Source organism: Poecilia reticulata, linkage group LG20, assembly GCF_000633615.1.
Source record: "Poecilia reticulata strain Guanapo linkage group LG20, Guppy_female_1.0+MT, whole genome shotgun sequence".
Taxonomy (NCBI): domain Eukaryota; kingdom Metazoa; phylum Chordata; class Actinopteri; order Cyprinodontiformes; family Poeciliidae; genus Poecilia; species Poecilia reticulata.
The window spans coordinates 22,814,087-22,841,656 of record NC_024350.1 but is presented as its reverse complement, the minus strand read 5'-3'; the positions used below and the strand labels follow the sequence as shown (position 1 = coordinate 22,841,656).

The 27,570-nt window shown below is 39.8% G+C and overlaps 2 protein-coding genes across 4 annotated transcripts in view; both read right to left on the bottom strand.

Moving 5' to 3' along the window:
• cacnb2a (calcium channel, voltage-dependent, beta 2a) overlaps window positions 1-14,821 on the bottom strand; it is a 71,110-nt gene extending 56,289 nt beyond the window's left edge. Inside the window, exons 1-2 of one of the 3 annotated variants that reach the window (XM_008396703.2) lie at window positions 14,503-14,821; window positions 13,180-13,272 (exon numbers count right to left, since the gene is read on the bottom strand). In XM_008396703.2, the coding sequence (XP_008394925.1) occupies window positions 13,180-13,272; window positions 14,503-14,586 (177 nt within the window). In that variant the 5' untranslated portion in view covers window positions 14,587-14,821. Of the gene's footprint in view, window positions 1-3,167; window positions 3,665-13,179; window positions 13,273-14,502 lie in introns of those variants that run through there. The other 2 variants (XM_008396706.2, XM_008396707.2) reach the window with 2 other exon arrangements.
• Window positions 14,822-18,197: 3,376 nt separating this feature from the next.
• LOC103456875 (zinc transporter ZIP12) lies at window positions 18,198-26,484 on the bottom strand. Its single transcript, XM_008396702.2, has 12 exons — window positions 26,035-26,484; window positions 24,389-24,700; window positions 24,077-24,284; window positions 23,443-23,576; window positions 23,177-23,348; window positions 22,479-22,651; window positions 21,828-21,983; window positions 21,541-21,621; window positions 19,847-19,919; window positions 19,570-19,728; window positions 19,287-19,474; window positions 18,198-18,602 (listed from the first exon to the last, which is right to left on the bottom strand). The coding sequence occupies exons 1-12, from the start codon at window positions 26,281-26,283 to the stop codon at window positions 18,474-18,476; spliced, it is 2,034 nt and encodes a 677-aa protein (XP_008394924.1). The 5' UTR covers window positions 26,284-26,484; the 3' UTR covers window positions 18,198-18,473.
• Between the last annotated feature and the right edge of the window lie 1,086 nt (window positions 26,485-27,570).

Genomic DNA, 27,570 nt, shown 5'->3' with positions numbered 1-27,570 from the left:
AAACTCAGACAGTCGTAACTGCAGCACTGTAAGTCTGTAGGCAAGATCTCGTTGACATCAGTGTTTCCAGGCTGGAATCGAGCTATACGCTGCGAATACCTCCGCAGATATATATCACACTTTCCATTCCGATGACGAGATACATTATGCAATGGTAATGAAAAAAAAAAAAATCTGAGACATTCCTGAGGGGCCTTTGTGACCAATTAGTCGCTCGGTTTCCGGAGATTTCTACATGCTCTGGAAATGTGAAAGAACGTGTAGCTGCTGCCAAGGAAACCCTGCTGCAGTAAACTCTGTGCTGGCTGGACTCACCTCACTGGGCGTGCTTCCCAGTGGCAGAAAAAAAAAGGAATTCCAGCATACACTTTTACCATGAAAGCTCAACTAAAACAAACAACAAAAAAAACTATAGTCTGGGAAGAATTACACTAGTCTGCGTTATAACTCAGGTTTGCTTTCCACGTTGTGTCAGAAAGTGTCAAGTGAGCTGGTTGAGACTAAAACATTGTCTGATGATGACACTATCTCTTGCCTATTAATGTCAGTGATGACCATGAATAGGACAAGGGTGCATTTTAAAAAAGGGCAAAATAATGGCAGGGCTCTGAGACCGACTGCTGGATCCAATTAATCTGAGCAGATTTTGCTGAGATCTCATAACCTCATCCTGATTCGGGTTTCTGCTGCTGCTTCACGGTAAGCAGGAGAACCTTGAATGCAAATTGGGGAACGAAAGCAGGCCTGCTGTCTTCAATTAGCCGACTTTCCATGAGGAGTGTCTGGGATTGGCTACCAAGTCTTTTAGACAGATTCCCATCCGGCCGGGTCTCTGTGCTCCACATTCCATCCAGAGCAGAATTGTGTTCTGCCCCATTTCAGATGTAAAACGGCGGTTTGGTGCCCCATATTGGAAACGTGAGAAGGGGTGACATAGACTGAGAGCTGTGTCACAGCAGCTGGAGTCCTCTGAAGTTCAGCCACGCTGTTCCCCCAGCCAACAGTCCAGCTCATTATATTCATTTCTTCATGGTTCTTTTCTGCCCAGTCATCAAGCAAACACATGCTGGTAGAGATCCTCAGCCACAGCAAATGCTTGTTTTCATGCAAACCTCTTAGTCATGCACTTTAACATTCTTTACTAGTGTCTCAAGATATGGGCAAGCAACAATCCAATCATCTGCTAAATTAAAGCTTGCTCAGTCGTACAGTAAACGTTGCATAACATAAATCCAAGCGATGTGACCAAACTGTAGGACTCCGAGTTTGTCATCTTTTTTTCTTCTAAGATATCTCAGACTGGGTTAGAGGAGAAGTACACCACAGAAAAAAAATTAGAAGACACTGTTGAGGTGCTGACAGAAGTGGGTAAAAGGGAGTCATTATCCACAGTGACACAAGTTTTACAAATATGGATTGAAAGTCCACTCAGAAAGGAAGAAATCACTACTACTAGAGAAAAATAGAACTATGATTTTGCCATTTAAAATACACTTTCAAGAGGATATGTCAGGGAATTCAAACTTGGGAACATTTAAGTCTTCCAAATGGACAATGACCCTAATCAGACAGCCAAATTAGATTCAAAGTGGCTTGAAGACAATAAATCAATGTTTTGGAGAGGCTATCAAGTCGTGAATACATAGAGTTTGTGGGCATAGAAAGGCAGCCCACAAACCTGACCCAGCCATACCAGAAGTATCAGGAGAAGTGGACAAAAATTCTTGAAAAAAAAATTGTCAATAAGCTTGCGGAAGAATATCCAAAACATTTGACCCAAAGATGTGATTCGAGGGACCATCTCAACTTCATTTCTCATCTGGTTTCAAGTGTATATAGCATTAATTTAGTTAACTTTAATGCTATTTGCAGGACAGAAATAAGTGATCAGTCATGAGGGGAAAAGCTTAAAAAAAAAAATCAAAAAAATCTCCATCCTTACTTTTTACCCTGAACTGGACAAGAAGTTACATTTATATTAACATTTTAAGTGCATCAAAGACTGTATGCAAAGAATGTAATTATTAGTAATTTTATTGATTAAAGCAGATTGCATGTTCATAGTAAAAACACAGAACAGCAGTAATGGCGCCATTACATTTAAAGTCTTTTTGAAAGTCTATCATGCCTTTCCAACACTTCAAACCCCAAAGCCAGGTGTAGGATAAAACTGAACAAAACAGCACAATTAAAAACCAAGTATGAATCCATGTGCGCTTTGTTATCCCGTTTTATGTGATGGGAACACAGTGTTCCTGTACTCAAAGAATTACTGTCTCCAATGTTGAAATGACTCATTTTAAGCAATATGTTAAGAAAATTCAGCGTTATTAAAATGTAATAATGTCTCAATAATGTTGGGAAATTAAGTCTGTGTAGAATAGTTTTGTTGATGCCTTTGCACTGCGCACACTTGCTCTCATGCGAGTATAAAGTTAAAAAGCATAACGAGGCCATCTAGTGGAGAACTTAAACAGTGTGAACAATTTCTCTGCAGTCGAAAAGCATTGGCTGAAAAGCATCTACAGCTCCAGTTTAGAAAACAGAAGCAGAAAATATCTCTTCCCACAGAGAGTACAAGTGAAAGCACTTAAGAGAATCTACTCAAATGATGAAAGGCTGATTTAAGCGTACAAATCTCTACAGAATGATTGTTGGGAACACACTGCCGTGTGACATTTCTAATTTTAGACACCAGCAAACAAACAACAATAAACCAGCAGTGGCCAATAAAGTCAAAGTGTCAACTCTGTAATAATTAAACTGGAAGCCATTGTGTTCAAACATGTCACCATCTCAGTTGTCCGTGCAAAGCCTAGAATAAACACAGAATTAAACATTTATGATGTCTGGCTGAATGCTGGAAATTTTCAGCATACAGCAAGTGCAAAAAAAAAAAAAACTCATCTAAATGATGCAGGATTTTGGACTCTTTCAGAATACAATCTAAAAATTGCAGAGCGGTGATTAAATCAAGAAGGAAAGCTGGTGCTTTGAAGCATGTTCTCCAATAAATTATTCACACAGCAAACCTCATGTCAGACTGTTATTTGAAAGAAAACAGATTATTAATTTGCACAGGATGCCCACTTTTGCCTTCGTCATGTTTTTTTAATCTCTCCTCGCGATCCCCCCCGGATGAATCAGGATCAGAGCATCAAACTCACATATGGAAGCTCTGCTCTCCGGCGATGGCCCAGCCCACAGCACGGCATGAAGGGGACCAGGGAGGGGAGGAATGGGCGGCCGTCTCACAGACTCCCCATCAGGCAGAGGCGTTTGCGACGCTCAGCCTCGATCCATGCGTGCAGACTTGATCCACAGCGTTGCGGACCACCGAAACACACACACAAATGCCAAGGACACACACTGCAGGAGTGAGACAAGAGAGTACAGGACTGTCCTACTCACCAGCCCCTCCACCTCATCCACTCCCCCCACCCCCTAGTTCGGATGATTCAGAAAGTCAGATTGTGATCCTCCCCTGCCGACCCATCTCCAGACTGTTGCAGCAGGGCTCCCGCCGTCCGCCAGCGAGGTGCACGCCTAAACTGTTTACCCCACTCCAGAATCTGTCCACGCTCCAGCACATCTTTTGTGCTGCCAAATCCTCTGCAGCACTGCTGTGCAGGCTGGCACGCTGTTTTAGCTGCAAGTAGATTTTGACCCATTCGTTGCACACAAGTTTCTTCTCAGCAGCATGGGAGGTGGAGTTCCAAGTGTCCTTGATAGACCAATGTACGAGCCACTACGCCTCTTTGGTTCACAACTCTGCTCTTACTTTAAAAGCTTTATACACATACAGATGCGCACACGCGCACACACAATGGCTTCGTAAAGTTACTTTTTTGTCCCCAGATAGCGCCTGTGTCATCACTCGGTTCTCATTTGCAATGCAACAGCTTTCATGCATTCAGGTGTGGATGATGGGGCCGGACTGAAACGAGACGTGGTGACTTAAAAGGCTGGACTCTGCCTTGATGTTACAAAGAGAGCAGAAGAGAGCAGAGCTGCAGCCCGTCCACGCTTATGCACCGGAGGGAAGTCATTTGCACACTTCAGTTGCGACCGTAGCAGCACTGTTGGTGTGATCTGTTTTAATCACACACACTCTTGTCTTTCCTCCCAAATGAAAGACTTTCTAATGGTTAGTTAGTGAAACACAAAAATCACTCATTCTCTCCTCGTTTCAAAGCTTGAAGACATACAGAGCTCTGCTAAAGTATACCTACCCCCTTTAAATTGATCCAATTTGAAACATTGCAACAACAAATTTCAATTTTAGGAGACTTTTATCTACTTATACTTTCAATAAGATGCATATTTCCATAAATAAATCACCTCATAAATTTGAATCAGGCGCTAGTCTTAAATTAACTTTGATCATGAGCAGAACAGCAACCCAGTGTATTTTCTAACAAAAAAAATAAAATTCACCTGCAAGCAGAAATTGCTTCGCATTACTGGAGAGTTCTGGAGGTGGCTGCCATCTTGTCATGTTTTTCATGTTAATAAATTCTGGTGTTACAGCAACTGCTCTTTTATACACATACAGTAAATAATCAATAATCACTCAGAGCATGAAAGCTCGAAAACAATATTTGAATAATTGTTTTGCATTTTCTTACACTGTAATAAAATGAAAGTGGAAGTGGCTAAAATTGGTATCGGCAAGTCGAGGAGTTTCTGGTACATCCCTCATGGAAAGTCCAACTATTGATAAGAAATAAATAATAAATGCTTTTGAAACAACATTTAAACAAGGCAGATATGGTAAATTAATTATAAGCAGAAAAAAAAAAGAGTTACAATGTTGTCTTAGTCTGATATCAGTTACTTCACCCTTGATCATGGACATGTTAGTTGATGATCTCCGTTCTCTGTGCCAACACACAATCTGACGTTCAATATAAAAAGGCAGCCTGAGAGCAGGCCTTTTGCATTTCTCAGAATTTACTGTCTACTTTGTATTTAAATTGATCTAAAGTTCAAGCAACAATCTCCATCCAGACAAGAATAAATGGCTACCTAATAATAATGCGGAACCCGTTCAGGGCCAGCAGGTGGCATTGCCATATAAACTGCAACTTAAGAAAGACAAGCGATCAAAATTCAGAGCACAGCTACTGAAAACGCTCAGCTGTGAGCTCTGTTGGCCTTTGCAACAAGAAGGTCCTGGACTCTAAACCGGGACAAGAGTATTTTCTCCCTGTTCATGAGTGGATCGTCTTTGGTACTTCAGTTTTTGCAACTGGAATTTGAAGGGATGTTAAAATATAATCTTTATTAATCAAATACACTGTTTAATGTGAACATCTGTGTTAAATCATTCCAGGCGTATTTTTAAAAAAATAGGAAAACTAAAAATGTTTTGTTGTTTCCAACAACAAACAAAAATTATGCGCAAGTGAATTAGGCTGCGATGTGATCGTTTAATTTGAGTTCAACTCAGTTTTCCTCATTAATAATGTAGGTTGTGGTTTTTGCCAAAGAAAATAAAAACAAGTAAGATTTTTTCTCTCTCTCTCGAATTTGGGTATTTCTTTTCTTATGAGGAATTCTCCTCCATCACCAGTGAACAAAACGCACACCGTCAGCTGTGACAGTCCGTGCTCATCCATGACAGTATATCAGTATCTATATATTTCTCCAGGCTTGACGAACACAGAATCCAACAGGAACTTGGCAACGTCGTTCATCAGGGCCAAAGCTTCCTGCAGCAATACTTCATGGGCTGACATGTGTCTGCTGTGATGAAAAGGCGTCATTATAAGCAGAACTGCAGACCTTACAGTGAGAGGGGAGCACTATATATCAGTTAACCTGTCAGAGCCTGTCACTGTTAAGACATAATCATCAGTCACCAACTGGTGCCAATAATAACTCTGGAGAGCAACATCACAGATAAAAAAAGCTTTCATTTTAATTACAATTTTCTTTTTTTCTTTTTTTAAGAACTTAAACGATGCATTTACTCCTGCTTTGGGTTTTGCTCATTGCATACAATAAACAAACTCAGTCTAATCATGGTAGTAATAAAACAGCTAAGATGTGTTTATTTCTCTCTGTACAATCATGACAGCATCAATTAATCACCCAGGCAGCAGGAGCAGGCTTTTAATACATGGGAACAAGTTAATTAAATTACTCCATTTTCTGATTAAAAACACCAAATCGACGTAATTAAACACGCTCGTTATGGATCAGTGCGAGACGTTCTCGCTTTTCTATGCATAACGTGTTTTTCATAGACTTTGTTTTTTTCTAGCAGCTTGTTTGAAATGTTTTGATAAATGGCAATAGCCCGCACTTGTTTAGCGCTTCAGTATGATCGGTCACTCACCCATTGTGTACCGCTGGTGGAGAGCTACCATTGAACTGACCACTACCAGCAGGCAGGGCAGGTGACATGTATTTGGGTCTGAACCAGCAACTCCACTGTTTTCTATGACACTACATGAAGTGGCAGAAAACTGGCAAATTCCAAAAATCTTGTTTATGTTTCTGAACAACTTGATCTTACTAGATTTCTCATTTAATGGAGATTTTGACAAGTTAAAGACTGAACCCCTTAAAAAAAAAAAAAACTTGTTAAAAACAAAATATGAAACTTTCCAAGCTGGACAGTAGTAAATAAACATTCCTTCTTGATTTAGCTTTTAAGCAAACATAGCAAGTTCCAACAAGAACTTCAGCAAGTTAAACTTCAAACAGTGCCATTTTTTTCCCCTCCCAACATCTATTATACTGAGTAGATTAGGCAAATTAAGCTTAGTTAAGCACGTCCCAAGCCCCTAAAAATTCTTCATAAAGTGCAAAAGCTGCCTCAATGGTCTAACAGCAGTCTACAAACTTCATACCAAGCACAACAAAGTTGCTCATTACACATTTCAAACAAGTTTTGAGTGCCTTATAAAAGGACTACTTTGAGAAAAAAAAAACTAATCAAAAATCTTTTAATAACCCCTTGTGCTTCCAATAGATTTCTCTCACGCTCACTTTTGTTCTACGTACTAAAAATCTGTTAATTTCTGTCATAAAACGATTAAGTGATTTTGTTTTCCTACGCTGTCCTCTACTTCGGTGTCTCCCTCCTTTCCCTGTGCTGCTAATTCCTCATAAGAGTGGGGCTGTTCCTTCTGGGCTCCACTCGAGTGTTTCCAATCACCTCATCAGGCCACAAGCTTAGAGGACCAGCATGACTTCTCGGTGTTGCCAGATTGTCCAACTTGGTTGAAGCAATCTAACGTTAGTCACTATGCTGCAAGTATCCTCCTGTGACTGACTTTGTGTCTTACTGTATTCAAGAAAATTCATCCCGTTGGCCTTCATTGGGTTTCCAGATTGCTTCTTCAGGATGCAATAGCAAAACCTGCATGGGAAGTTCACCCTCGCCAACCAAGATTTTCAACGACGTTCGAGTTGGCATGGATCAGATGCTCATCCGAGATCAGCTGTTCATCACCGACCTCGGCTACATGTGAATCTGAAGCCGATCACAGTATCGAAGCATCACAACTGGAATTATCACAGAATTATTCACAAACCATAACTCTGATCTGCAACGATCACTCCCACAAACCTCTCAACACCATTTTTTTTATTTTATTTTTGAAACAGTTAGGTTAAACTGTTTGTTTCATGATGTTCCCCACATCCTCTTTCCTCTGACTGACACATATAAGGCAAACAAGAAAGAAGGTCAGCGCTTCCCTCGGGAGATTTTTCTGGATGAAAACAAAAGATAAAAACGGCAACTATCCCAGTTTTTTTTTTAAAAGTTTTATGAAAATAAACAAAACTCTCTAAGCATTTACTTCAGAGTTTCATTAGATTAAACTTTTGCCCTCAAAACTATGTTTAGCTTCCCTTTCCTATGAGACACTTTTGGATCAAATATGTTTGCTTTAGGTCACAGAGACTTAAGAGCTCCCTAGATATTAACAAATTGTCAATGATTCTCCTCCTGTCATATTTGTACCAAAGACAGGAGCTCTGCAGTAACCTAGCAACCAGCTAATAATTTTTAGACTAGTAAATAATTTAATCTAATCCCAAACCGATTCAAAAATTCCTCAATTTCATTGAGAGATTAGCCATTTTCAATTCAAACATATTGTAGAGGCTACAAATTCGTCATATTATGAAACTGCTTCCAAATAATATTTAAAATCACTCTTTGTAGGTCTGATATTTCACGGTAAACTTCCACAAAGACCCTTTTGAAAGTAACTGATTTGGACATAAAGCTGTAAGCACAAAAACCTAGGAATACAATCAGCAGCTAACCACAGTGAGTTCCTCTGACTCGCAGCACTCTTTCCCCATCCAGATGCTGAACTGCTGGAGGACTAAGCTGTATTAGCCAAGCTGCTGGCTCTTGCCCAGCAGTGCAGGAAGCCAAAGCTAACAGAGCCGTTTGCAACCCAGAAGAAACCGAAGATGGGTGTCGGCTCTGTGTGGTAACACTGGAAAAAATGCAAGATGATGTAGATCCAACAAAAGATAAACACAAATTTGGATCACTGTGCAAAGAATTCTATTAAAAAGAAGAACCAAAAAAAAAATAATAGAGAGCTTTAATCAACTTTAAAAAGTGAATCAAGATTTTTTTTTTTTTTACTGATAAAGACCAACTGTATCCTCCACATGGAAGCTTGCACAAAGCATTACAAGTGCATTCAATCCTATTACGTCGCATCAACAACACGAGTCAAGAAAACAAAAGAAACTGTATGACATCTTGTATACAGGGGAACGAGTTTGAACAGGTTACGCAACGTAGGTTTCATTCACATTTCAAGGTGTTACGATATTCAGTTTATATACCAGCAATGTTATATTTTACCACTAGATGTCAGTCTTGTGCCACTGTGACAAATGATAAAAGCGTCCACAGCATCTTCAAGACGTCTTACTTCTATTCTAGAATCCACAAAGATTTTGGTGCGAGGAATTAACTTCTAATCACAGAATATAAATTACCATTTGGAGTAAACACAGTCCAGAAGATGGAGAGAAGCTCATAAAGAAAGAACAAAAAGTGTGTTTTTGTTGTCATTTGAACGTTTGAGCAACGTTTATTGGTAAATGTGGTACAATAAGTAAAATTACACAGCAGTAATGCAGTAGATGGAATCATGAGACGTTTGTAAAAAAGATGGAGTGAAAGAAGGAGGAGGCGGGCAACAGAAAGTGGAAGTGGGCAACTTGAAGCAATCATTTACATCTACATAAGTGTGGGAAGAAGCAAGAGGTTAATTATGACGTAACGCTCGGAGTTACATAAAAATAAAAATAAAAAATCACTGATTGAACTGCGTTTCTGTATCCTCATTTATACTGGCTAAAGCTCCTCAATAGCTGCTTGTTCTGTTGGGGGGGTTGTTATGCTTCTGGAGAGGAATAGGGGTGAAAATTGAGTATTTTAGTAAATTACTGAAATAAAGCCTGAAATAAAGCAAATATAATCAACGCAAGATTTCTACTTCTGCTTATGGTGTAAACTAAAAAGATCACAGCATATGACTTATTGATAAATATAAGGTCTGAATGAAACTTTTGTATTTATAACCCGATTTGTTGAGCGCAGACAAACCGGCATCTTAAGACAGAAGTAAATAAATGAACAGAGATAAATACAGTCTTAAAAAGACTGACATGACAACATTTTTCTGCTTTAAAAGGTTAGTCATTTTCTTAATCACTGCAAAGGGCAACAATCTAATGGGTCACAGTACAGCGAAGTATCTGTTTGGATTTTGTTTGTTTTGTTCTTCCGTTTCTGGCTCTCTGTCTTGTCAGCTCTGCTGTAAGAGAGTCTCTACTGTAATGACAGTCTAGATCAGATTCAGGAAGCTTCATACAAAAGTAGAAATTGAAAATAGATTAGCTTACAGATGTGTAATGTTTAATGGACTCACCCACTACAGAAAACTGACTGTGTGTCTGAGGGGTAGATCGTAGTTTCCACTGTTGATCGCAAATAAGGATTCAAGTATTTATGAGCAACAGCTATGTGAAGCTACGTATATCTGACTTACACAGTTAAGGATTTGAGCTGCAAACCCTGAATATTGCATAATTGCCACTACTGCTGTAGCGTAGAGCTAACTTGTGGCACTGCCAGAGTTTTTCCTTGCCAGCAAGTGTAATTTCACAAAAAAATTTGAATATTACACAAGACTAATTAAAAGCTGGCTGTTTGCAGACCCATCTACGAATATACAAATGTGACATTCCTTGACTGAATCAAAGACAACACTAGAGTAATCTTACTTCGGGGAAAGAGAAAAGAAGAGACAGAAGTCAATTATGCTTTTCATATGAAAATCAAACTTCAAAACCCAGGAGGAAGAGTCGAGAGGAGGCCATGTCATATCTGATGTCTGCTGAGTTTGATCATTTCTAGCCATCTGCCACATTAGTGAATTTCATGCTTCCCTCTGCTCACAAGCTTTCTTGTGAGTTTTACTTTCCAGTAGGACTTGGAACTTGTCCACACAGTCAGATGTACCGACACCAACTGTAATTAATCTATGTGACATAGACGCTTCACTAATGAACTAAATAAACATTATGGTGATTGTTTTTTAATTGACTGAAAGTGTAAATGTACAGGAAATATCCAAAAATTAAAATAATTTTAGCCTTTTTACTGCTCACAGTCACTTTTCAGGTTTTCTATAAGTTTCACAGCTTCAACAGACCATTGGTGACATTTTACTGACCAGAGGGAAAATGTAGAATGGCTCTTGATACTGTTGAACCTATTAAAATAAAACAAACAAAAAAAAACATTGTAGTAAAGTTGGTGACAATTATTTTTATTAGCTCTTACTTACACTCAAGAATTGAGCCCACCACCTTCAGCACCAACATAGTCCTTGTCAGGGAAGCGATGGTATCGATCAATCGAGAAGCATGTTGCCATTCCATCCAAACCCCACACACAGTCATGCACAAACACACTCACTTTTGAAAGCAGTTTAGGGAAAATCAAAGTTGGAGTACCAGGAGAGGATATGAATGCTCTGTAAAACCCAGATTTGGACCCGGGACCTGCTGGTTCCAAGATTTCAAGTATAAAGACAACACTTCATTATGAGTCCATGATAAATATTTGTGCAGTGTGCAAAACTGAAACAAGGTACCTTAAAAAAAATGGATGGGCAAGCCAGTAACACGCAGGCTACATTCTGGTATCTTGCACTTTGACAAGTGATTGCCAAAGCTTGACTCGATTTAAACAGCAAACTACACTGCAAAACGGACTAAAGCCCTTCAGCACATCTAAAAACAGGCAGATGCTAGCAAAGCACACAGTTCCACAGCAAAACTAATCCACCTCCACGAAAATATCAAACCATTTATCTCTGGATGTTTACATTTGCTACCAAATCTGAGTCAGTGTTGCCCTGCTCCCCTCTCAATGGAGCGGCGAGCTCTAGTTAAACGCTGACCCCGCTACTCCCACGGCTGAGCAGTCATGTCTGGCATGGCCCTGCATCCTTCCCAGCCTCCTACATGCTTCCCCCCAGGGCATCGGGCCGTGACCACAGGGAGCATCTCTCATCCTCTCTCTCGCAACCAGCTCTCTTGTCTCTCGGCATGAGTAATTCTGTCCTGCAGGAGCTGTTCGTGAGAAGTTAGCGGAAGTTGCAGCCGACGCTTGGGGCGGTAGGGGATCGATCAAACAGCGACGCTTATGAGATGTTCCGAAGACACCTACAGGTCCGAAACATTTATAAAAGTGCAGAAATAAAAGGTCAGACAGGAAGCAGGAACGTTCAACATTTTTTCCAAACTCCTGGTTACTGGCAAGTTGTTATATCGCCGATCAAAAAAGACAAGAAGACTGATTTGTGTGACTCAATCCAAGACGGTGTAAGTTTTGTGCTGTGTTTTCTTCTTTGTGCAGAAAGGAGAACTATAATTCACAACAAATAAAAGGAAGAATAAGGTCAGAGCTGCCACCACAGCTGAATAACAGTGTTTACATTATTATCCAAACAGAGGGGAGGTTACGGGAAAGCTTGCTATTTCTGGGATCGTCCTGCAGCAAATATGTAAAGGAGGATATTTTTGTTCAGCATACAAGGTCCTCGCTGACCTCATCTTCACATCCCCGTGCTAATAAACAGCCACATCTCTCTTTAGATGATGGTGTAAGAAAGCAAAGGGATGACCAATCACTGCCCGCTTAAGAGACGACTCCGACTGCAGGGAAAATCCTCATTTAGGAAAAGGACTGTGGGAATGGGAATGAGCTCCCAGGGGTGGTGGTGGTACAATCCGGCAATTTCTTACTAAGCAGCTTCTCTGAAGCACTGAGACGAAGCAGATGGCCGTCTAGGAGGTGCCATTTTGTTCTGATCTGCTCCGGCTTCCCGTCTCTCTGCCGCCGCCGTGCCAAAGACAAGACAACCCATGCCTCCTCCAAAAAAGGCAGAACTATTCAGCAGTGTGCATCCTCATCCCGACCTGTCCTGTCCCTTTGCAGGTCAGCTCAACAAAGAGCAGGCTCATTAAATATGTTCCTCTCAGGGTCTGCTTTATAACAAACCGCTGAGCTGAAGCTTCAGCCACACCAGAATGCAGCTAAGACGAGAGACTTCCACTCAACACAACGTACCCAGAGGTGTTTACAGAAGCCTTTCGCTGCTGTGCACATCTTCTCCGTGATGGATGATGATGACTGAGGTTGAGCTCTTGAGCTGAATTGCTTTTGCTGTCAATTTGTTTACAAAAAAAACTCAGACACACACAAACACAAGTGTTGGACTCCAAAGGAAAAGAAAATGTATACAAGACATCAAAGTGCATCTCACTGAAGTGCGGGGTTACTGTGCAGCCCGGAAAAAGTAAGGAATCCGATTTCCGCTCTGGGTAAACACAAGGAAACTATGGATTTTTTTTAAATGTGTATTTGCAGATTTATTATATACAAACTTATATCAGTCCGTCCGTCCATTGCCTTACATTCTGTGAGTTTTTGCAGGTCAGTGGGGAGTGAAAACAAGTTGGCACCCAATTAATGGTGATAAAAATAAAGTTTGTGTACAAAATAATGGAAACTTGTTCCCATGTGTTGGAAAAGCACATATCAAAAGTTCCCACTATATGCAAACTGAAAATGTCGAGAGGGTTTTTTAAAATAAAACTTAATGGCGTAGTTACCTGCCGAACAAGGCTGTTTGTTGTAGTGTCAGAAGAAGTGCTGCCGTCGGATCCTTTGAACCGACCTTTTCTCCTGGCTCCTTTGCCTTGAGTCTGAAGAGACAAAATGACACATATTTAAAGAAATATTTCTCCAACAAAATGAAAAGAGACAAACCAAAAACAGCTGTAAAAGACAGAAAATGCCATCTTCAGAGGTAACTGCTTGACAGTTTGTCCTCAGATGTGGTCTCACACGTACTATTTTAAATAGCCCATCAAATCGTTGTTAACTCAATAATAAAGTTGCTTTCTCTCAGGTGTAGCATTCGTTCAATTTCACAGAATGATGGCAATTATGTGGGTGGTCCACTTTCTCCGCAGTAAGATGAAGGGGTTGGAAACGTAGCCTGGAGCGCAAATGCTCATATGTTGTCATTAGCAACTGAATAACAGACATTTATTTCCAGCCTGCCTTTCAGTCTAGCTCACTCCCCTGGGACATGTTTAAATATGCATATAAAACGAGAACACAGAGAGCTGCTCCTCAACAGCCCCACTTCAGCTAAACGTCATGAGAACAACCGCAGAAAATATTATATACCGGTAATCAACTAAACTGTTAAAACTCAAGAAATTTGGGGGGAAAAAAATGATGTCACAAACATATGAACAAACTAGGAGGAAGAGTTGAAATCTAGAAAATGAATAATTTTAAGATTAATCTAACAGTGCAATTTGGCTAGAAAAAGTAATTATTGCAGTAATAACTTTTTGAATAGGCTGACCTCTTTTTATTTATTTATTTATTGGGGTGTGAAATGCATTTCTACTCAGAATATCAATTAAGACAGAGGATAACCCAACCTGCAGCTAAAATTCACCAGAATTTTAAATAATAGTTGTGAACCATTAACATTCACCAGTCAGATAACCAGACTGTTTTCATTGCACTTCTCAAACAGACAAATGTTGCAAGTGTGTTTTACATAAGTGAAAAACAAACTAAAATTGATTAAATACAGATAAGTAAAAAAAAAAACCTGTAGAGTGAAGACGAAAAGAAGCAGTGGAAAAATCTAAACATTTTATAAATAAACTAACGAATAACAGAAAATGTGATCCAACATAAATGACCAAGAAATGGCACACAATCAATGATGTATTGCACAAATATATTTGACACATCGCCAGTATTTTAATTTAAGAACGTTTTCACCAATAAGAAAAACGGAAGTAGACAGGTGAGTTGTTAATTAGATTGTTATCACCGTCTAAACTTTTGTTTTCGTTAAACACTATGAAGAGCAGGAAGTTAAATTACTTTAAATTAAAACAACTTACTTGAAGAGTCGGGTGTTCCAGAGTCTCCATGTGACTTTCCGGAGGGTTTTCTGCTTTAGCTTTGGGGCTATTGTTGACGACCATTACACCACTTCATAAAAACACTGAGGGACCCTCTTTTTCTTGGAGAAATACCCCACTTGCGACCGAGACGAACGCAAACGCGCATGCCTAACACGTGTGTGCCGAGCAGGGGAGAGGAGCTGCTTGTTGCTCAGCTCTCAGCGCCAATCTTCAAGTTTGACTCGGCAGGATTAGAGGAGGAGCCACTCGGATTCCGATGCCGGTGATGATGTGACTCCTTGTTTTATTTTAGCCTTCAGCATCACAGAGCCTCCTCAGCAGCGCTCTCCTTCCCACACGGGCTGAGAGAGAGAGAGAGAGAGAGAGAGAGAGAGAGAGAGAGAGAGAGAGAGAGAGAGAGAGCGCGCGCGCGCTGCTGTCGCCGCTCCATGCGCCCTGTCCTCCACCGCCCAGCCTCCTCACACTGTCATGGGATGAACTTAAATCACAGAGTCCCTCCAGAAGAGGCAAGTTTAACATTAATTCTTCAGATTATAAAGAGCCGCGTCAAGGAGTGACACGTTTACAGGGAACAAAAATGCTTAATTGTTTCCGCGGGAGTGTATTGCGCCGAAAGCAATAGTATTAATATTATCACAATATGTCCTCAAGGTTCAACGTATTTTGAGATTATGTGGCGGTCAGACCAACACAAAGTAGTGCATAAATGTGGAAGTGAAGGTAAAATACGGCTTAAATTATATGCAATTTAAAATGTTACATTTTATTTTTTTAAATTGTCACTCCTCTTCCGCTGAAACTACACAAGTCCTTTGCACTTGTACTTTCGGATGAAGACGTTTTTCCCAGACTGTATGGCGGTGGTTTCAAATTGCAGTCCTTCAAGTCCAGAGACCTGTAACTTTTAGATGTGTCCATTGTCCTTTACATTGAATAAAATGGTAAAACAAGCCTCACTAGCCCTTGTGCGTGTGAGGACTGAGGACTGGCAAATGATACAAGTTTTACGGGTGTGGGGTCGGTTGGACCCCATTTCTAAACACAAGGTGCTAGCATGTAGTCGAGTTCCACTGAACGCTGCTAATGAGCTGATATTGGAGCCAGGTGTGCTAAGGGTTGTCCCTTGAGGACAGGAGTTTGAGAAGAATGTTTTATGACAGACTCAGGCAGTATCTGTGTCTTTGAAAGTCTTTGAGCATCATTTTTTTAGCTTACTTATTCTCAGTTAGTCTTTGATCTGGACAGGGTCCAACCAGTTAAGAAAAAATAAAACTGTTTGTCAGTATTATAATGTCCAGCTACTAAGCAACCTATTGCTTATGTCAAAAACATTCTTTTTTTCAGATCACAGTGTGACAGATATGACTATTTTATTAATCTAAATGAGTTAAATTTTTTCAAAATTACATGTACAACACACCACGATAGACCTATATCATACAAAACAGTCACACAATAAATAGAAAATACAGAGAGGCTAAACTTTGTCTTTGTTCACTGTGAAATCTATTCTTTACTCTATTTTTCTATAAAACAAACATGATACAGTTTAGCTAGTTTTTTTTTCATACTAAAATGTAAAACGGGGGCAGCACAGTGGCACAGTTGGTAGAGCTGTTGCCTTGCAGCAAGAAGGTTCTGGGTTCGATTCCCGGCCCCGGTCTTTCTGCATGGAGTTTGCATGTTCTCCCTGTGCATGTGTCTGTTTTCTCCAGGTACTCCCACAGTCCAAAAACATGACTCCAAATTGCCCCTAGGTGTGAGTGTGTGTGTGCACATGGTTGTTTGTCCTGGGTGTCTTTGTGTTGCCCTGTGACAGACTGTCGACCTGTCCAGGGTGTACCCCGCCTCTCACCCAGAACGTTAGCCGAAGATAGGCACCAGCAACCCTCCCGACCCCACTGAGGGACAAGGGTGTAAAAAAAAAAATGGATGGATAAAATGTAAAACTAAATGTCAGTCATAGACAACTGATTTTCTCATCCAAAATCCATGTAAATATACATGTATTTTTCTGACAAGTTTAACATGATGTAAATGATTTAAAGCAAACATTTCTTGTTGAGTTAAATGTATAATAATTTATTTTTCTTATGTCAAATAAACCTGGAGCAGCTCTGTGAAGATCGGCTGAGAGCTGCTGCATTCTCTTTGCATCATCGCCCTCTGGTGGCTCTCGGTGCATTTGCATTATATTGCTTCTAAATGCACAGAATATCTCAGGTTGGTTTCCTTGTTGCAGTTTCTGTGACTCAGTCTGTGATAATAGCAGGATAGCATCTATGTATCTATCTATTTGTCTATCTGGAAAACCATTAACATGCCAAGTGATACTTCTGCACAAACATTTTCCTGAGGTTACAGACGACACATCACACACAAATCAACCAGTCTTGTTTCTGCGCTGTTTTGTTTTCAACTTGCGACTTTCACACTCTTAAAAAGGTTAAACAAGCAATTCTTTGACAAAAGGGCTGGGAAAAAATCTGCTGTACACAAATCTCACAGATGGTGTGAAATAATTTTTGCTGCTGAAAATTATGGATTGGTCCTGTGCGGGTTTGTCTGAATGCAAAAAATCCAAATCCAAAGGATTATGGCCACTGATGTGGTTTAAATAAAAAAAAGAAAAAATCTTTTTATGTTTCCTGCCTTGTCTCTCTGCTCTCTCTTGTTTGTGCGCTCTCGTGCCCTTGCAGCTGAACTCTTCCGTCAGGTCTCTGCTGAGAAAAGCGAGGATAGACAGCGTTGCACAACAATGTGCCCCAAGTTGAAAGCTCTTCCTTCCTCCATGCTGGCATCGGTTGCCTTGAAAAGATGCACACGTGCCAAAAAAATAGTCTTTTTCACTGATAAAGTGCAGACTTACACACAACGCACATGGTCCGTGCTTTCCTGGAAATGCCAACGAGTGCTGGCACTTTCTAAACCAACATCAGTTTTGCAAGAATAGGAGAAAAGGCTGTGGACTTCCTTCCATTGTTTGGACACTGATCGGGAAGCCGCAGTAAACGGCGTCAGCTTTTTCTGACATGATAGGGAAATAATCCCAGAGAGCACCGCCGATGGAACTGATTGTGCAGTTTAACAAAAAAAAACAAGATTACAGGGTTAATCACAGACTGATTAAGAAAGAAAGAAAACTTTTTTTTTTAGCCCACTCACTGTATGTGATTATCACAAATTCAGTTCTATGGTCAAATTATCTTTCACTTATTTTATTGCAGCTGATCTATTCATCTTGCTGTCCTCTACCTCCTCCTCCTCCTCCTGCAGGCCCACTTTGACAGCTGAAGAGTGTTTTGCACTGTGTGGGTCGGACTCTGTGTGTTTGTACAGTATCAGGCATTAGTCACCCAGGTTGGTGGATGGAGAAAACGAGTAGCTCAGGTGGGTGGAAATGCCCTCATATTGGATCACACAGAGACCTCGGAAAAACAAAGAACAAAGCGTCGAAGATGAGAGAAACAACTATAACAACAGAGTTTTATAAATAGCTGTAAAACAGGAAAAAAAAACATCAATGCCTGAAAAAGAGGGTCCTTCTTTATTGAAAACTTTCAAGTTTTGCTTGTTGCCAGTAGTTTTGTGTGAAAGCATGACTACTCTGAGTTCCTTTGCATTTTTAAGAAGTATGAAAAATGAAAGCGATAATGGAAACCCGGATTTAGTTTTTTTTTAATTACTTTATTTGAATAACAGTGACTGGCATTGTATGTAGTTCAACAACAGTAAAAATCAAGGGGTTAAAAATATGAATCAAGAATATAAAACGAGTCTCAAACGTTCATGAAAATCAAGCATATTTTCTATTACATTGTGACTGAGCAATTTTCTCCAGGAAGTGGGGCTTGTATCTGTTAGTTAATCATTAACTTAGAAGCAAAAAAAAAATGAAAATATACAGTCAGCATCTGCTGCAATTTAATCTTGCGTGACAGCTGCAATTAAAATTTGAGTTTGTGTTCAAAGTGCGCCAGCAACAAAAGACAAGTCCAGCCCAGAAGCAAACCAAGGTTCTGCAGGAGGAACATGGCAAATGGTCTGTTGGTCTTCACTCGATTCATCTCTGGAAGCTAGCGACAGAGGGAAGATAAGAGGTTAAACTACAAACACCAAGCAGTGTGAATAAACAACAATTGGCTCTAATTTTCTTATTGCTGCCTAATCCAATGTTTTCTCTATACCATCTCAAGAGGAAGCTGCTGTTTAAGAATGTGGTAAACCAAAGTTTACGTTCAGGTTATGAAACATGGTTTCTATAACCCAAAATAACATTATTAAATGGTAAAGAGTGAATTGTTTTCACTCTTTACCATTTAATATGCTCACAGACACTAGTGTGTCTGTAACCATAATGTTCCTATAAAAATCACCACAACATTGTGGGACATATCCAATAAAACCAAAAAACAGGCAAACACAAAAAACTTCATCAGCCTCTACAAGACTGTTTTCTTTGCGGATGTATCTCATTGCACTATCAAAGCAGGTTTTATCCTGCAACATCATTATCCATGTATTAGGGAAATGAATACGTTTTTGACCTATTTGCAAACCTATCAACATTTTAGATATGCATTTATGTCAATTGTTTTAAATTATATTTGTGTTGTGGTTGAAAAAAAATTATCAAAGGAAAAAACATTTAAGGGTTTTGTACACCTCATTACCAGGGGCTATTTATAAGACAGTATGTTAATCCTTTTCTTCTCAGAATCTATTGAGCATCAGATTTAGAGCACATGAAAATGCCTTACCATTTCTGCCAGGGACAAGTAGAGAAATATCCCAGCCGTGACGGAGAAGATCCACTGCTGCACATCTGTGTCTGACGAGACAAAGAGTCCGACGTAAAGGCCCATGAAAGCCGTCAGGGCGCTTAGGAAGTTCATCAGCACTGCAGTCTTCACTGAGAGCCCAGAGCTGAGTAGCACCGCAAAGTCCCCTTAAAGTCAGAAAAGTAGCAGATTTTGGTCACTCCTGCACATTGTTTTCCGCTCTCTAACATCAGGGGGACAAACAGAAATAATGACCCCTCACCCATCTCGTGTGGGATCTCGTGGCACAGAATGGCCACAGTGGTTGCCATGCCGGTCTCGGCTGATGAGGAGAAAGCCGCTCCGACGACGAGGCCATCGGCAAAGTTATGAAGACTGTCTCCCACGATTACCATCACAGCCAGCACAGGAACCCCTTGTTCTGGACACACAGAGTGTGTAATTACAGCTGGTCTTCAGACAGCTGCTCTTTTGTACCAAATTACTAATTACACAGCACAGGACTGTTTGACTCATTCTGAATTAGTTGTTTTACTTACTCTGTCCAGGAGTGCTTTCTGTATTTGTACATTTAGGATAAATCTCTGAGCCCTCTACATCTTCCACTGAACCCTAAAAAAAAACGGAGACATTTATTACGAGCTCTGAGGTGATTTTTTTTTAACCTCTCAACATTTTAATTGCTTTCCTTTGGGCCTTCAACTTCTTTGAACCCCTTTTTGTGACCTGCTTATAGTTTACTGTCAGGAATGTGGTTATTTGTCTTCAATAAATCACTGAGTTAAATTGGTCACTTCAGGGGTTATGATCTCTAATATTTAAATATCTAGACTAGAAAAACATGGCAACGCATTGGTAGCAAAAGGAGGGTTCAAACTTGCAAAGGGAGGAAATTCCCATATTTGAACATCTTTCACATACTATTTTTTATCATTTTAGTCTCCATGTGCTTTATACGTTGATTTCAAAATATTAAAAACATGTTACACTTTGATTGACTCACTCAAGTTTCTATAAATATTTGCATGTCATGTGATCAGATTGAAATAACCCAAAACAGTAAGTAAATGTAATGTTTAGCTATAAAGATTCTGTTTTTATTTTGGGTTTTTTTTTTATTATTATTTCCAAAATTGATGTTTTCTATGGTAGAGGTTGGAGGCAGTGCTTCACTAATGATCTTCCTGTGTGAAACACGTGCTGAGAATCGAACTTGTTAAGCATTTACAGTTAAAGTAACTGACTGATGTGAAATTATATACAGTTCTGTTTACTTAAAACATTTTTTTTTTCCACCACTTTATTTTTGAAGAAGGCAGTTATTCTGACCAGAAACACTTGCATACATGATTCATTCTCAATATGTGTTTTATACCGGACAATCTTTGCTAATGTATATTTGGTAGCAGATTGTAAAACAAAACATACCAAGTCGTTAACATGCTTTTATTGTGACGTGTACCTGCAAAATATTTTAATGTACTTATTGATATCACATTTTAGCAGGACTTTGACTATGCTAAATGTGTTTTCCAACACACATTGAAGTCTAAGAAAGAGGGGGAAAAAAAGTTAGTGTTTCCAAGCATTGATTATGACTTACATATAAATTTAGAGTATCGGTTTTCAGAGCATGAAGTACTTTCAAATTAAACAAAGTTCTCTGTTCTTTCATCTGATCCAAGTCTGAGATTCCAAACTCAACCACAATGAATTGAACGTCAAAGATGAACCAAAACATATTTTCTTTAAAAAAAAAAAAAAGAGTATCTGTGCAGTAAACATATAGATTTTTTTCCTGAACATTGATGCTTTGTTTTATTTTTTTGTTGGTTTTTTTTGGACTTGTGTCTGTCCAAAAATATTTTCAAGTAGGCATTCAAAGGCCTCTTTTCAATTCAATACAAGCTCTCTGGAAAATGTAATCCTTCATTGTCCAACATCCTACTTGCCGTGTTTCTTTACTCCCTCCCACACTGCTTCACGTCTACAATTACATAACAACAGAGGAGGAAGGATTCAAGGGGAATTTAATAGAGCAAATATTTATTTTTATTTGAGTTTATTTGTTCACTGCAACTTTTGCAGTATGATTTTCTGAGCTGCTTTGTCATGTATCCCATCTCTTGTTCTACAAAAACGTAAATAGAAGGGCAGATAACGGGAATGAGTGGGTTCTGCCAGGAGTCCTCAAACTACCCGTCAGTTCATTCGGGGCTGCGATGAGACTCACCAACTGGATGGTGGAAATGGATTTGCTCCTCTGAGACTGACCGTTACAGTTCAGGTCTAGGGGAAGGTCGCTGCAGTGACCCTGCAGACAAAAGAACATCAGGCGACCATTATCACTCAACATGCAAAGTCATGACTAAAGTGTTTGTCTTTGCAGGACTCTCACACAGCTTATTTAAAAGAAATCAGTCAGCGTTTTAGTCGCTTTCCTGTGATAATCTGTGGTTGAAGTGTCTTTCTCTGTGTCAGTAAATCCGAAATATAGGCTCCAGAAAACAAAACTCTTACGTGACCATGAGAAGGGGCTAAAAAGGAAAATGTCCTTTCAAGGAGAAAAAATCCATAAATCCCAGCAATCAAGCCCAAGATCTTCCACAGATGGTCTTTATCCTCATTGGAGAGCACATCATCATGACTATGAGTGCTGTCATGTAGGGCAAGAATCTGTAAAGGACATGAAAGTACGCAAATTTAAAATTTAATTCACAAGTAAGATGTGTTTTGGATTATTAGGGACCCTTTGCACTGGATTTGAACTATCGAATCGTCTCCTGGATCTCAACATACCATTTGAACATTGTTGACCTTACTTCATTCTCAGTACTCACAATTTTTTTCCTCTTGTCTTAACAATTCCACCACCAACACCATCCTGTCTGCAAAATGTCCCACAATCTATAGACTTTGAATTGAAATTTGCATCAAATTAAAAAACAATCACTTTTTCATTTTTGGTTGTCAGAAGAAGAGAACAAACGATACACGGATTACAGATTCATTGGTGCCAAAGTTGGGAAGCTCTCGTACTGCTTTGCACATAAAAAGAGACGCCTGCAAACTTCATCCACGTTCTGTTGTTGATTTACCGTACGTTTCTGTGTCATGGCGCAGGTACGATCCAGTGGGAAGGGCCCTTCCAATGCTTCAGGGGTTTCTTACTTGTGGAATAAGGTGCAGGAGAGCGTCACCTGAGAGGGTTCCCACTGCCAGGCCCACAAACAGCTGCAGGATGAGCGTGTAGGTCTCCTGACAGGAGTTGAAGAATAGCAGACAGATCCCGAACATGGATCCAACTGTGATTATCAGGACGGCAGCTGTGCTGTAGCCGTACTCTACAGGAAGGAGGAAACTCTGTCTAGATTAAAGGTATAACATATTAAAAACGCATTACAAAATTAAACAATTTGAAAGAGGGAAAATATTTTTGCCTACATTGGAGAAACAGCTTACACCGAGTTTTCACTCAGCGACACCTGGTAACATTGGTGTGGCGTATTGACTGACTGGAAGAGGAATCAATTTTTCAGTATTAAACCAGCCTGGTCAGAATTGATCAAGCTAATGATTCCAATCACCTGAAATTCCTGGTGCATTTATTCAGTTACTGTCTTTATCTGTGAGCTCAAATTAAAAATGTGTGCTATTTTACCAAAAATATTGAAGGTATTACCAATTATACTGGAAGTAGAATAAGTCAGACTGATATTTTTTAAAAGGAGAAGCATGCTACACTGTTGAATCTTCAGATTCATTATAGTTAAGTTTTATTCTTTTTCTTTAAACAACCTTACAACTTAAAATCGGTCATTTGAAAGGATTGTGATGTTATGAAATGAACCATTATAGGACTGGCTTACTCTCAATAGCAGTAGGTACCGACCCTCTCGAATTTTGCTGTAGTGACCCACAGGCGTTGCCTAGCAGCTGCTGAACGATGGCAGGACAAATTTGCTGGAATTGCTCTTTGGAAATGGATAAATGAGGGTCAAGAGCAAAAATATCCACCAACTGGTTGGCTGACAAACACACCTAGTTGGGTGAAAAAAGAACAAAAACAACAAGTTGATTAAAGTATTTGAAATCAGTTTTAAAGCGATACTGCCCTATTGATATTAAACATCACCTGTGTCCAGTCTCCATCAGTGTTGTGGCTAAAGTTTTGTAGCAAATGTGAACTTTGTTTGATGCCCGTCTTCTTCTGTTTGTAAGAGTGCATTGGTTTTCCATCACCTAACCGATGAAGCAGCTCTTCCAGGTCTGGGTAGAGATATGGTCAGAATGCAGCATTGGTTCAAACTTATTGCATGACGCCAAAAGATTTGTGAATAAGAAGGTAAGATGGGAGAAATTTGTCTTAGAAGAGGGGACAGGAATGGGCAAAACAATTACGAATAAACGCATTAAACTGAAGCGGTCAAATCTGGATCAACACCAAGCAATAGTGAAATAAAAATGTGTCACCATCAGTGAGGTTTTGGCGCAGAAGAAAATATCCATTTCAACGGGAATTGCAGAAGGTAATTAGAAGAAAGGTCAAAACTGTACATAATTCTTTTTTTTTTAAATATAATAGTGAATGAAAGCCTTTGAAACTTATGTTTTATATTAACATATAACTATAATTAACATATAACAAGTTAATTAATACATTCATTAAAATTGAAGCTATGACTACTTTGCACTGAAACAGTGTACTTTCTTTTAACCAAAAGCATAAGGTAAAAACTTGTGACATGATGGCGTTTTCTTTCACTTACCTACGATCTCTAGGTTATTAGAGCAATTTAGCGACTGAAATATGTAATCTATGAAGAAGTCGGGGGATGGGAGGCTCCTCGGTGCAAAGCAGTGTCCCTGCAGGATGTTGCTGATTATAGCTGCTGCTACTTTGGGAACGTCTGCCACTCTTGCACCAGGATTTCCATCTACATCCACCTCTTCGAGAAGACGAGCTGAATGAATACACTGAAATCAAAGATAAATTATTTACATAGACATTTGCACCCATTCTGATAACATACATCTGTCTTAAAAAAAGACCCCCAACAAAAAACAACAAGTTTCCCTACTTGGAAATCGCGCATGTCCTTGTTGGAGGGATTGTAGTGCTGGCTGATGAGCCGCAGAATTCTCTCTGTCTCGCTGTGTGACAGGAACTGATGGTTTTCATTTGGATTCAGGCTGGTGAAATGCAGCAGATAGAACTGCAGGTTCACAGACGAGGAGGGAAGGGCCGGTGGAGGGCCGATGTTTGAAACGCACAGATCCTTCAAGTTAATTATGTAGTACAGCAGGACAGTTGAGATCTTGTGGTAATCTTCCTCTGTCAGTTCAGTCCTGTCATCGTCAAGCACAGAGAGGGCCACGTTTGGTGTCAGGCACTGCAAGGAGAAATACAAGAAAGATGCAAACCGTCAGGCCATGAAGTTTTTGTTTTAGTTTCTGATCTAAAGAATTAGCCTGATCAGTGTTAGGACACTGCTACTTTTGAAGAAAACACAAAAGCTCAGTTTGACTCACCAACAATGTCTAAAATATTTGCAAAGTAGGTAAAACTCTGCTGTTAGTCCAAATCTGCAGAGGAATTTGCTTGATTGAATTCAAAATCTTACTTTCAAGGCACAAAAGGCACATAATCCTATTGACAGCCCAACTGGCCAAACATGCACCGCTTCTAAATCCATTTTATTAGGTCAAACCGAGCAACGTTAAAGCCACTCAGCATGAACGGCCCACAGAGGTCAAGTGCTCAAGCCTCCGCACTTGCATTTCAGCCATTAACTAAAATAAAACAAACATAAACCAAGAGTGAAGACTTAAGTATTTAAAATTCAGCATAAGTCAAGCTAGTGAAAGGTTTTGATAAACTGATAATCTATGTTTGTTTTTTTTTGTTTTCATTGCAATGTGAAATTGATGACAAATCTTTGAGTTAAGGTAGTCTGGAGCGCCATCACAGGCCTAAGCAAGCTAATGAGAGTTTCTGAGCTTCCTTAGAGTTCGAATACTAAAACAATCAACAATTATGAGATCCCTGTTTGACAGAAAGAATAGAATGAGGGCAGGATTTATTGTGAATTAGCAAAAAGCCCTAAGCGTCATGCAGAGGGAGGGGTTTTGAAGGACTACATGTGACTGCAGAGCTGACTGGTTGTGATGAAGCCAAATCCTTTGCAAGCATCCGTTTGTTTAGGAGAAAAGTTGCAAACTGTCATTTAATAAGGCAAATGAGACTTGGTAACAGTTCCAAGAGTCACATTAGGTGAGTCTGATAAATGCATTCGTAAATCTTTCAAAACTGCATTAAATAGTGGATTTGTTAAGGTATATTTTTTTTTATTGTGAGTCCAAATATTAATGAAAAACTGATAATTTCTGTTAATCTACTGTTCATATGTCTCGGTTTGCTTAGTGAAATTATAAGTGCTGGATCATAGGGGTTTACAAGTTGAGTGTGGGCCACAAAAGACTTCCAGAAAAATGTTCCCAACAGAAAATGTCCCAAACCCCTGAATTTGATCAATACATTTTTCTGGTAGAATGGCCTAAACAAAGTCTAGACCGAAGTCCATTTTGTGAGGCTGATAGAGGAAATATAATTTTTATCTGCAAAGCGTTGTACTTTTCCTGGAATGTGAAATGAATACAGCACAGTCCGTACTGTACTGTCAAGTGATTATCAACAGAATCATAAAAAGAATAAGACTGGCCTTACTTTCTCACACATGTCCTGTGTGAAGCCTGTCCTCTCAGCACAGTGCACATCCTGGAGCAATTTAGTGATCAGTAGACCAGTCCTGTTCTTCAGGAGTGTAGGTTTCTCATCACTCCCCAAAGGTAGACCCAAAGTCCTAAGAGTCTCCGGCAGATACTGCCGGTCCTGTGCTTTACCTCCTGTGACTCTCCCCAGCTCACAAAGATGCAGCAGGAGCACCAAACATGGAGCCGAGCTCCAAAAGCGCATGTTCCCAACAGCGTAGATAGCCTTCCTCAAGCCCCGAGGACAGGGAACAAGACTAACCAAGACAGTGCTGGATAATAAACATAGACAAGAAAATCAAGAGAAGAAATAGTCAAGTTGAGCGGATGGAAAACGAGATCTCAGCGGGCACTCTTGAGTCGAACCAATCCTTACAGTGCTACGTGGTTAGTTAGTGAAAGCCTGGGCCCCTCAGCCCCAAACAAAAGGATTAGCGCAAGCAAGTGAAAGAGCACAGGGGGGAAGAATGGGCTGGTTTGCTGTCGAGAAACTAATTAGCGTTTGAAGACAAATGAGGACAGAAGGACCAAATAGCTACACAACAAATACACAACGCAAAGCTGCTCTATTGAAGTGATGTGCAGCCTTTGGGACGGGTTGATTCCTTACAATATACTTTAAATCTCTCGTCCTTTTCTCACTGTGCTTCATACTGTCAACAGGTAAATACATTTTGTGGATCTAATTTGTCTCTCCCACTTTGGGAGCAGGCAAGAGCAAGCTTGAGTGAGCGTTTCTTACTTTTTCATGATCTCTGACTCATCAAAGATAAAAAATAAAAAAATACAGAGCAAGATACAGCAGGCTTTCTATGACCCTCCCACGTGGGATACCCTGCAGGTCGAATCAGCACAGCAGCAAGATTTTTATTTTTTAATCTAAAAAGCGATCCTGAAAAACAACACTGACACCTGGCACATCAGACTACCAGACTGCTCTGCTCTTCACAGCTGCTGCATCCAGCTTTGTTTATCTCTGACAACAGATTGTCTTTGTTGGATCAGCAGAAGGTTTATTTTGGGAGATTTTTTTTTAGTGTCGGTGTAGCTGGTAAAGCCGTCTTGGAAGAAAAAGAGTTTGACTCAGTCCCTGAAGATTAGCTGTGAGAGTTTTAAAGGGGTCACAGCTTCATTTGCAACATTCAGATTAGTAGTGGGTGTGAGATTATGGTAGTTGTGAGTGAATTACCAACGCTACAGTTTATAGCCCGACTCAGATCTGCACTGATGTTTAAAGAAGATCTGATTTTAGTTGTGTAAAGTTCAACACTGTTACAGATGATACTTTCCCTCACTTGAAACTCCTGGAAAGGCCTATTAAAACACCACCATTTACCTTTTTCTTTTATCAGTATTCAGCAACAACCACTTAAATAGATTATACTCATAATTACCATAACAGAGAAATTGTTTCATATTATGTTATTTTTCAGTGCGTTATTGTATTCACAGTAAATTACCACCAACAGTAATGTGAGTAAACTACTGCAGA